Source organism: Sphaeramia orbicularis, chromosome 14 (genome assembly GCF_902148855.1).
Source record: "Sphaeramia orbicularis chromosome 14, fSphaOr1.1, whole genome shotgun sequence".
NCBI lineage: Eukaryota > Metazoa > Chordata > Actinopteri > Kurtiformes > Apogonidae > Sphaeramia > Sphaeramia orbicularis.
The window spans coordinates 15,522,147-15,534,681 of NC_043970.1; the positions used below are offsets into that span (position 1 = coordinate 15,522,147).

General features: G+C 39.1%; 1 protein-coding gene across 12 annotated transcripts in view; it reads right to left on the minus strand.

Annotated features, from left to right (window-relative positions):
* The window catches only part of LOC115432953 (protein Aster-B-like), a 70,213-nt gene extending 61,605 nt beyond the window's left edge, over positions 1-8,608 (minus strand). For all 12 annotated transcript variants that reach the window (XM_030154084.1, XM_030154080.1, XM_030154077.1 and 9 more), the window contains exon 1: positions 8,186-8,608. In XM_030154084.1, coding sequence (XP_030009944.1) covers positions 8,186-8,208 — 23 coding nt within the window. In that variant the 5' untranslated portion in view covers positions 8,209-8,608. The remainder of the gene's footprint in view (positions 1-8,185) is intronic.
* Positions 8,609-12,535: the final 3,927 nt, after the last annotated feature.

Consider the following 12,535-nt stretch of genomic DNA (forward strand, 5'->3'; position numbering starts at 1 on the left):
ATAAGCAAGAGAGGTGCAAATTCAGTAAAAAAAAAATCACCTTAAATGCAGCATACTGGGCCTTATTATTAGGTGAATTATGCGTGGGGCTAGAACCTATGGGGAGCAGCCATTGCCGGCCGTAAGTGACGCACCGGGCATTGATTCTTGGTGATGAAGTGCGAGTACACAAGCAGCAGTCAGTAGGGATGCACAGATACCGATACCTGTATCGGGTATTGGGTCCAATACTCAGCGTGTGTACTTGTACTTGTACTCGTAAAAGTACTCAGATACAACCACACCAATACCACTTACAGCAGCATGACATTCCCAGTTCAGTACAGCAGGTACGTCGCAGTTGAGTGATGTGTGGGGAGTATGTAGAGTGTGGACATTTTTCAAAATAAATGACAGTGACAAAAGTAACACTGACTGCAAGTAACGTTAAAGACACAGACAGATACGGACAGAGCGTTCTGTCCATCCTCTGTGTACATTCCATCCGTTTTCCAGGTGCTGGCGGATGTGTACCTAGATGGAGAATACCACCGAGACCCGTGGAGGGAGAGGATCTTTTCAAAGAGCAATTGTGTGAGTTTGAGAAAAACTACTGATGTATTTATGACGACTACCCAGGGCTGGGCCGGTTTCTGTACTACTTATAATACTATGGGGGTACGGAGCGGTGCGGACCGCTGTCAGTGGAAGTGAAAATGAAGCTTAATGCTCATTTATCTTTTCCCTACATCCTGAAGCTTCACTTTTAAACCTTACCAACAAAAACGCTGCAACATTAGTATGCACATTAGTGTTACCTCTGTCATCTCCATGTTTGTTATTACTGACTTTCTTCTTCTTCTCAAAAAACTTTACTTTTCTTCGTGGCATTTGTCCGGTATGGTTAATTAAGAGTGGCGCCCCCTGGTGGATTAATTGAGAAACGCTCATTCCAACACATTAAATGTCAATAGCAGCACTTTGTTCCAGTCAGACTAATGACAACGACAATAAAGCACATTTACAAAAGGAACTAAGAACTGGAATGAGATTATTAAGTACTCGTATCGGTAGTCGGTATCGGCAAGTACTCAAATGTAAGTACTCGTACTGGTACTCGGTCTGGACCTGTCCTGGGAACACAACCCATCACTGGCCGATAATATGTCATCTTAGACTGGTGTCTGCTGTATGGGGGTCAGTGACCAGTCCATCACAGCCCAGGTAATCGGACAAACCAACGAGTCTGCATCACTACTGTCACTGTGCTGGAACCGCAACATGTCGCTGACCATGACTGACTGACGGAGGAGCGACTTGGTACTCGTACATACTTGACAACGGCCTATACTGGAAGCTACCTGACAGAACTATTCACTTCAGGTACCCTTTATGTTTTCTTTTATTGCATCAAATTCATGCTCATCTATACCAAATCATCCGATCTCCTTCATGTTTGGTTTTTAGGTCCAACATGGGGACATGGGAGCTCTTTGACGAGTTCTTTGGGTGTTGACCTTAACCTTCATTTTCAAGGGAGAATTATGGTTGATTTGGCAAAACTGGATGATGACAGTGATGACCTACATTTTCCAGGTCTTTTGGGTTCAGTGCATGGTCATGGGAGCAGATAGGAGAAACTAGCACAGATGAAGTGAGAGGCTAGTGATACTGGTAGGGGAGCAGAGAATAGGTACAGCGTCACCCTTATTGTCAAAAGGGGTGGACAAGGGGTTGTTATGGTGTTTAATGCTGGTCTTGTTATGCTTTGCAGGGACCCACGTTAGAAAAAAAAAAAAAAAAAATCCACCATGAATTATTACCATAATTTCTACATTTTACTGACTTTTCTCATTTCTAAACAATTCTGAATTAACTGACGAGATTATTTGCAAGTAGGGATGTAGCGCTATGAAAATTTCATATCACGGTTATTGTGACCAAAATTATCATGGTTATCATTATTATTGCGGTATTGTTGAAACTGTGCTCAAAATGTTCAAAAAGTACTTATACACACTCTGAAATAAATTAACCAAGTTGTATTTTGGAAAAAAAAACAACAAAAACAAATAAAATAAAATAATTGGCACAATGTTGCAGAAACATTTGAATTCTGTTGCAGAAACATTTGAATATTAACCCTTAGGGGTCTGAGCCTATTTTGGCCGTTTTTCAGTCCTTTTGATTTTGCCTTTATATACTATATAAACAAATGTTTACTATACCCATGTTTGGGATCTTTTTTTCAGCACAACTTCATCTATATCATCTGCCTATTATTTTTTTCACTTTAACCTACTATAAAAACATAAAAGGCCAGAAAACACAAAAAAAATATAAAATTTGGTTTGAAAAAAAATTTTAATTTATTGCATAAATAACACACAGATGCTTAACGAACCTTTTCAAAGACTTTAAAAGTGAATATTGGTTCCAAATATAAGGTATATACAATTGTGTAGTGTAATAAATTCAAACTATACTCAGATATTTGACATAAAAGCATGTCTTTACATATGTGTTTTCTCCTCTAAAAGTGTGGTAATCAAACACAGTTATCATGATAATTAGAATTTAAACGGTAATACTAACTGTCTGCAATTTTACCGCAGTTTATCGTTATACAGGTAATCGTTACATCCCTATTTGCAAGTAATGTTAGCGCAGCAGTGACTCACTGTCTTTCATATATAAACATTCACAAACAAGCACATAAATCACAGATTTTCACTGTCAAAACACTGCGTCCACTCATCACTTCTTGATGTCTTTTCTTCTCTTGTTGCATCTTTTTTGTCCTTTTTGTATATGTATTGGATTTTTCAAACATTGTTTTTGTCTTGCTTTTGTTTGCAATTTCTTTCAGAATACACTGTAGTTGTATTTTAAGTCGGAAAACGAATTAACATCACATTTAGAGCTGGACGATATGGGAAAAAAAATCATATCACGATATCAGACAACATCGATATGTATCACGATATAAATCAAATCACAGTTTTTGTCAAGCTTAAATTTTCTGTTACTCATAAGTTAGTTGTGAAGACATAAGAAGGATATTTTTGATTTAAATATGATTTATTTTCTGTCAGAGGTTGAACATGACAGATGTGCTGAAGAACATTATCCAACTGTTTCAGATAAATAAAAAAGGTTCATATATTTAACATTAAGCTAGAAGTCTGACCAGCAGGCAAAAGCGTTCAAGTTTTAAAAGAGAACACAAACAAAACAGACCATCTTCACGAAACAGTACTGGGGGTATATATGTGGGGGTGTGTTCCTTAAATGCCATAACTAGCATAAAACCGAAAGTAGGACTTAAGGAAAGGTGAGTGTTTGCGTTCTTCACATAGGCTACATGTTTTCGTTCGGTACACCTCAGTATTGTACTGAAGGCCCTGAACCGAAACAGTTCACCTCCTACTTTTCAGTAACCTGGTCGCCCAACTTCTTGGTCGCATTTTCTCCTGAGGGAACGTTCATTACCTCCCACTGCAGCCCAAACGTTAGTGTGTGTGCTGCAGCTGCTCTTACACCTGTGCTGTGTGCGTCAACCTAATTTGCCGTGGCTTTAGCGTGATTGGTTCGGTGTGGCACTACTTAATTATGATTGGCTGTTCTTACGTCTGTCAAAACATGAACGAATGAATTCTATTGAAATTATATCGAGCATGTCACATATTTCTATCGAGGAAAAATTATTTCGCAATATATATCGCTATTGTTTCATTACCCAGCCCTACTCACATTATTATCATTTATTTTACTTTTACTCACTGTCATCTGTTGTTACCCAGTAAAAACAGCTCCATGACACATTTCGGGTCCTTAAGTTTGGGGAAGGCAGGTTTACATGACGACGGATGGTTAGTTTCCCCTATTGAAAATAGTGAGCACGAGTGAAAGTCAAAGAAAAGTGACCAATGTAGCTGTCATCTTTCTGCTGTGAGACATTTTACTAACAGTGTCTGCGACTGGTCATTGTAGCTATTGGTCACCCCATTCTTACGTAAAATTATTACAAGTTAACATTTCAGAAAGAGATGACTTCAACACCATTCAGGTCCTATACGCCAACCAACCACCACTGACTTATATTCAGCATATTATAGCTTATCTCTTTACTGTGTCCTTTGTCTGTCTACAACAGGGGTGTCAAACTCATTTTAGTTCAGGGGCCACATTAAACCCAAATTGATCTCAAGTGGGCCGGACCAGTAAAACAACAGCATAATAACCTGTAAATAATGACGACTCCAAATTTTTCTCTTTGTTTTAATGCAATCAAAATTAAATTATGAAAATATGTACATTTACAAACTATCCAAACAAAACTGATGTGAATAACCAGAAAAAAAAAACTGAAATTTCTTGAGAAAAATAAGTGCAATTTTAACAATATTACACCTCACCTCTACCATTTATACATGCATATTACGGATTGGATCTACAAAGGCACAAAATATTTAATAACAGGAAGAATAATGTTAAAATTTCACTTTCAAAATTTCAGGTTTTTCACATTTTATTGTTAAAGGATAGTGTGTAAATGTTAATATTTTTATAATTTAATGTAAGTTTTTACACTAAAACAAAGAGAAAAATTTGGAGTTGACATTATTTATTTATAGGTGTGATATAATGTTATGTTTTTCACATTAAACTAATTGTATAATTGTATGTAGAACCTAAACAAAAACGACTTCGACATCCTTGATTGTTAATATCTTAAGTGTAATTTTTGTGCTTTGCAAATTCATCCTGTGGGCCAGACTGGAATCTTTGGCGGGCTGGTTTTTGCCCCCAGGCCGCATGTTTGACACCCCTGGTCTACAATATGGGTGGTACATTGCTGTTTATGTAGCTGAAATAAAATTGAAAAGATGACCTGATCACATTAAAAACATATCTGTTGTAGTCGGATCCTATTATTACCCGCATAGATCTTGGCACTCTATTTTTATCCCATCCTCAGTTCTATAACTTTCTTCTCTATGTAGCTCAGGCTTTATGCACCCAGCGGACACCGTTCTTAATATGCACATATTCTTAGGTAACGCAGCTCTACTTTTGTGGTATGATAATGAGAAGTGGCCGAGGTATAATGATGAGCAGCTGTCCCAAAAGATACTTCCCTAATTAGAGAGCATGGGAATGCAGCCATTTTAATTCCTGCATCGTCTTTGGCATCTAACACACATGCATTCTAATGTTACTGGTCTAACTGCAGCTGTTGGCATTACTGCCTGCTATGGGGTTACTTGTGACTCAGGTGCCCGATTGTAAAAATAGCAATGTTTCCTGTACATAAACATGACATGTTTCTCCAAGGCGGCACCCAGTAACCCATGTCACTTTTGCACATCATCCACTGCAACACCAGAGGCTGTGGAGTTGATGTTTTATTCAGTTTTTGTCAACTCTGATGTCACTAATTAATTTCACCAAGGATTTGTGATCAATTGTTTTGCTTTTTTTTTGTCTGACAGCAAAAAGTAATGCACCAATGATCCACTTAAATTATGCTGCACCTACTTAAAACTGGCAGAGCCTTGAATTTTATCACATTTTCTTCACATTTTAAGATCAGGTATTGGAATAATTGGACTGTAATGCCATATGATAATTCATCAACCAGTACAATTACCTATTAATCTAAAATTAATAACATTTTCCTTTTATAACCCTTGGCAAAAGGATGGAGGATGGAGATTGGAGGTGACATTTCATTTTAACCACAGACATATTTGCTGCAAATAATGTAACCTTTAAGTTGACAATGGAGCAATTTACTCCATCCTACAGTCAAATCCTACCTTTTTTTTTATCAAATGATCCGCAATTATAGGTGAGTCAGCTCTGCTTCTCATTGCATATTGTTTCTTCTTTTGACTCACAGGAATAATTAGGGGTATGGTTTTTGGTTTGGTTTGTTTGTTTGTTTGTTAACTCTTTAGCAGTAAAACTGTAGGTTCAATTCCTGCAAAATAGGGTTTATAGATTGCCAGTGACCCAGAATAGATGTCATTACATTTTGGAAAAGTTAGGTCAAAGTTCTGATTTTTTTGTGTTTTTTTAAAAATCTTCCCAGTTACTTATAATGGATAAAATATGTGCGAGGGGCGGGGTTTGTTGTGCCTGGCGCCACTAGTTCTATTGGAGAAGGATGTCTAATGGCTGACTATTTCAAACAGCAGTTACCTCCTCTTCCCATACTGTGTTTTCAGAGGATCCGCTTACTACAACATTAACTCAAAGCTGCATTTACATGCTGAAAATGGCAAGTTCTGACAAATGTTTGGGCGTGCAATAAGAGGTTTTAATCTATTAGCCATTTTAATGTCTGTTCTACCTAAACAAGTTGCAAAAAGGCACCATTGCTGCATCATGGCTCAGTGCAACCTGAGACAGTTGTAGCTGGTTTAAAAGATAATAGAAGTCAGATAATGTTTTCCCTCTATGCAAGAATAATAATGGGTCCTGCCAGACCTTTCTTCAGTCCTGGCATAGTTAGACAAAGTGTGGAGATGTCTTTTTATGCTCTGTTAATCTCCAGTCTTCTTCACTTGTCCAGATTAAGGTTCATACCCAGTGTATTGGGATGACACTCCTATAATCACAGAGGCCGAGTGTTTAGTAATGGATGGTGCACAGTGTCTATACTATACTGCACTTTTATTTATGAAAATAGTATTTCTTTCCACAGGGCTAAGGAAATTGTTCATTGATGCTGCTGTTTAAGATTTTAAGTCAAATGATCCAAGGGTTTTAAAATGGCTGTAATGTCTAAAGGAGTAATCCAATATTTTTCTTAAACTCCTTGATTTAAAGCTGAAAATCCACACTTCAATCACATCATCATTTCGGCTCCACTGTGGTGGCGTACGGAGGCAAGATTGCAAAATTTGTGTCACTGTCCCAGTACTTACGGATAGGGATGGGAATCGAGAACCGGTTCTTTTTGAGAACCGGATCCCAGTAGCTCGATTCTTTGGAATCGTTTACCTGCCTGCTTAATGATTCTGCTTATCGATTCCACCTTCATTGCGCGTGCGCGATGATGTCACACGTACACTGCATTGTTTTGGTCAGAACGTAGCCAACAGATGACACCAGGTCCACTGGAACACTGTCAAAGCTTCCATTTCTTCTAAAGGGTGGAATCCCTCCAATATGCTCAAACATTTGTCCACAGCATGTGATTCATTTGATATGCTGCTTAGCAGCACTTGTGAATCTAGCAGCAGGACGTCATCCAGGCCCAGTTCCAGTTCCAGTGCGGGCAACAAACGTTGTACTCCCTCAAATACAAGTTTCCGAAGGTAGGGGAAAGGAAATGAGGTGCACGACAATGGGAGACGAGCAGAGTCGAACCGGTTCCACATAGTGGAAATGCGGCAATATGAGAATCGATTAGAGAACTGATAACGAATCGGATCGATAAGCAAAATCGATAATGGAATTGGAATCGTTAAATTCTTATCGATTCCCATCCCTACTTACGGACTAAATGTTGTAAGTGTGGGGCAAGATGTAACACAACTAACATGGACATATTCAGGATTTATAATGCAGGGCTTACTAGTTTTATCCATGCATGAATTTTGTGCCAAAACTCCTTAAGCCACACAACATGTGCCAAACACTGGATAGTGATCTGATTTAGCCAGAGGTTTACACAAATGTTGGTTGCTAACGTGATAGCTGCAGCTCCAATTTGCAAAGTGAGAGTGTAATCACAGCAAAGAACCAAAAGGAGTGAGAGTTTACACTTAACCAGCCATTGTCTGCATGCACTTAAGCATCTAAATCTCATATATTCAGACACATCCAAATACATTATTTGTCCAAAATGAACTGCTTTTATTCTAATAACCAGTCAGTGATAATTACAGCAAATCAAAGATCATTCGAAGTTCAGAGAAGTGTTAAAATGAAGCCAGAATCTAGTATCTGTTGGGTAATGGTGAGGCAGGCTTAGGGAAGGAAAGACCGATATTAAGGTCATGAGGTGGTGGTGGGGTGACTGTGAACAGATGGCATTAAAGGCATAGATGAAAGAAGGTACAGATGAGAAAACGCACCAAACTCTGGAGAAAATAAGACACTTAACATTTTACTTACATTCATTCACTTTCAAACCGGCTTGTGCACATTTCCAGACACATGTCATTATTTATGTCTAAAATATGAGCCTTACCAGCTAAGCTTGAAGCCTTTCATCAGTACAAAAAGTGCTGTCCGATAGCCATTGCTTGGTCTCCTCACTCAGCCACTCAGTGATGCCTTGCCATGTTGTATTGTTGTTGTTGTTTGGCGATACTGATGGATATTGAAGGAGTTGGGGTCTAAATCCTGGGACTCGAGGCCTTGCGGAAGTCCCCATCGAAGGGGGGCACAGTTACAAAAATAAAATTCAGCCTGGCTACAACTTCAGCGTGCAGCCTCCTATTGCTGCTTTCAGCCTCATCTGAAAGTGTGTGTGTGATGTAGAGGGAAGGGTGTGAGGTCTTTGCGCATGTCTCTGTGCCTTAGGTGAGTTTGCGTGTGTGAGAGAATGTGTATGTGGATTCAGCAGCAGCAACAACTGCTCATATGCACGCTCGACCATATGCAGCAGACCCTCTGTCTCTGCAGATGAAAAGGCATTTGCCGGTCAGAGAGAGAGAGAGAGAGAGAGAGAGAGAGAGAGAGAGAGAGCCACTGAGCATGCTTTGTTTTCCTCTCATCCATCCAATCCTCCTATTCCCTTCAGACCAAACACCTCCTCCTCTCTTAATAGAGCACCGCTGCCACTCTGCCAAGGTCTCTCCATCTCTTTCTGTCCATCTCTGATCAGGGTACACAACATTCACTGGATGCTCTGCCAGGGATTACTGTGTGTTGTACTGGTCAGTCCCAGCAGCTGTCCTTCTAATCTCCTAATATGTGTTTGGAATTCTGTGTATTTAGTGACTTACTCGACGATGGGCGAGGAAATAAGCGTCGTGCCATAAACGCAGTCTAATAGCTGAATGCGATGATGGATTTTCCACAGATATACATTTGGGAGGAAAGATGAAAAGGAGAAGTGACAAATACTGCTGCCTCACTGTTTTGCCCTCCCCCTCCCTGTCCCCAGGAGAACTCAAATGTTACTGAGTCACACAACCCACAATGCATTGCATTAGGGGAGGGCGAATCACAGCCAATGATGCATCTGTTTCCACGGTAACCTGTTAAATGCCAGGGACACCATGTGGGAAAATCATGGGGGTGCCCTGAAAATTTAGTTTTTTTCATTTCTAAAGGTGTGTCAGTGAGCAATTAGAGAAGTATTAAGACACATTGGTTCAATTAAACTACTGAAAATACACCACAAATACAAGTTCTGCATTTGAAACCATACTTCAGTATAAGTATTATCATCAAAATGATCTTAATGCAGTAGTTGCTATGCAGTCAAATGCTTAGAAATGACTTGTTTTACTTTGATATTATTTTTTAATTACTGTGGATGTTTCGTAGTGAGCTCATTTGAAGAACTTTATATGTATTTAGGAAGTTTAATCTACAACAATCCACCATGTTCTATGAGACTATCATGTTTGTAGTTTCATCTTAAAACTGGCATGTTTTGAGCTTTCTTACAATATATGTTTATTCCCGTGATAGCCAAAAAAGATGTTAAATCATTTATTTACCTGAAGACGGAGGAGAATTTGGAACTCATTAAGGACTACATCCTGTGTCAGTTGTCACAAGCCTTTAAAATAGTTTTCACTGAACAGGAAAGGGATGGAAAACTCATCTGAAAATAGAGCTGCACAATATATCGTTTGACCATCGTCATCACAATGTACGTGTACGCAATAGTCACATCGCAGGTCCTGCAATGTAGGAGGCAAACTTGACGTATTCTCATCTAATTTCAGTCTGGGTACCTGACACACACTGCGCGCAGCGATCCACCAATCACAATCATTCTTAATCAGTTTGCTGAAGCAGACCACACCCCTGCACGTGGAGTGAGTCGCTGGTAACAACATTGAAAAATGAGCAACAGACAAGAGAAAATCACTGAAAACGAAAACTTGGTGCTAAAAAGAAAAGCAACGTCAGTTATATGGAATTATTACGACTACAAGAGCGATGATTAAAACACATGTTCTGTGTCGATAGCCACGAGAGGAAACCCAACTAATTTGTTTGACCATTTACGCTGGCACCACACAGCTATTATATCCTCCTGAGTAGTTTTTCATATCACAATATATATCGCAGAGTTAAAAAAAATCACAATGTCATTTTTTTCTAATATTGTGCAGCCCTATCTGAACAGCAGCTAAATCTGTCACAAAATAAAGTACATTGACCTTGGAGAAATGTGGCTCAGATTTGTACTTTTTCAAAAGTACTTGCTGGTTCCATGTTCGAAACAAGGCTTGAATATGGCAAGTTAAAGATTCTTTTAGACTCTGACACTGTTAACTAGGGATGCACCGATACTGATACAAGTATCGGCATCAGCTCTGATACTCAGTGTGTGTACTCGTACTCGTAAAAGATATCCGATACAAATGCACCAATACCACTTACAGCCGTTTGACATTCACAGTTCAGTGCAGCAGGTACGCAACGGTGGAATAATGTGTGGGGAGTGTGAAGAGTGTGGAGATTTTTCTAAATAAATGACGGTGATAAAAGTAACGCTGACTGCAAGTAACGTTACAGACATAGACAGAAACAGACGCAGCATTCTGTCCGTCCTCTGCGTACATTCCATCCGTTTTCCAGGGGCTGGCAGATGCATACCCAGGATGAGAATACCAGCGGGAGTACGGAGCGGTGCGGACCCAAGCCAGCACAAGTGAAAACCAAACTTATCACTCATTTCTCTTTTCTCTTCCTGCTGAAGCTAAGCTTTTAACCCTTTCATGTATACTGGTCACTACAGTGGACAGCTATTCTACGGCTGTTCTCTTATATATTCATGGATTTTTTTGTTTGTTTGTTTCTGCACATATCTTATTAAAGTTTTAAGACATTACATATCTTTTCTGACATGAATTGGTAACATTGTGTAGATCTCCCCTGAGCATACTCTCACCCCCAGAACTACACCCCCCCCCCCCCCCCCCAAGTTTTCACACAGTTTATCTGTAAATACATGTTTCTTCGTTTCAGAAATTAAATGCAAGGTGTCCAGCTGAATGGACATTTTTGCAACTTCATGTAAAATAGGTTCATAAGATCATTTTTATTAGTAGTAGTAGTAGTATGTCTTTTTTTTAACTTTATTTTTTGTTTTTTACATATTTTTTGTTTATTTATTTATTTTTCATAAGAAAATTTTCAATTGCCTTGTTTTTTTCATGCCTAAAGAGGAATAAAAACACTCAGGAAAAAAATCTTGATTAAGGGTCTCATAATTCGTGCATGAAAGGGTTAAACCTTACCAGCGAAAACGCTGCAATATTAGTATCACATTAGTGTTGCCTCTGTCGTCTCCATGTTTGTTATTACTGACTTTCTTCTTCTTCTTTTCATAGAACTTTACACTTCTTTGTGGTATTTGTCCAGTATGGTTAATTCAGAGCAGCGCCCCCTGGTGGATTAATTGAGAAACGCTCATTCCAACCCATTAAATGTCAGTAGCAGCACTTCGTTCCAGTCAGACTAATGACAACGACAATAAAGCACATTTACAAAAGGAACTAAGAACTGGAATGGGATTATTAAGTACTCGTATCGGTACTCGGTATCGGCAAGTACTCAAATGTAAGTACTCGTACTCGGTCTGGAAAAAAGTGGTATCGGTGCATTCCTACTATTAACCATTTTAACCATTACCAAAATATTTGAAGTAAAATGCCAGAACGTCACATTTAATGAGCAGAAAGTTATTCCTTGGCTCATTTAGGAAGTGATGTTGTTAATGTTGAAGGACAGCTCTCAGTCAATTCGGCCACCTTTAAGACCTTCTGTTTCTGATTATTAACCCTTTCAGCCATTTTAAAATGCCCTGTTTTTTCTCTTTCTCTTTTTTCTCAGTCACATCTACTGATAATGACTCATGTATTTTTTTTACATCACTCACACACGCACTACAGTCAGTCAACATTACAGTCACACACTATCACACCTATGAGAAGTTAACTCCAATCTGGTCTTCACCAGTGCAGAAATTAACCATATTCTTTAACAGCTTTGAACTCTGACCTCATCCGTCAGCTGTTTGATGCTAAACAGGAAGTGATCAGTAGGTAAAGAGAGGTGAAGCACCGCCCCTTCCAGTTGTGTCCTGTGGGTTCACATTTCAGAAACTGTAAAACTGTTGGAGTATCTGACTGTGAAATGCATAAACACAGATACTACACACCAAACAGTCATAGAGGGGATGTCATCATAATCCTCCCTTTCCACAATCTGTTCAGACTGTGAAGCCGGTTACCGGACGTTAGTCTGGGGTTGTCTGTCTTCTATGTTTGTCTGTCATTTCCTGTTTTATTTTGTTAAGTTTTCCTCATGTGTCTTGTCTGCTGTCTTTACTTCCCTTCCTGTTTGGTGT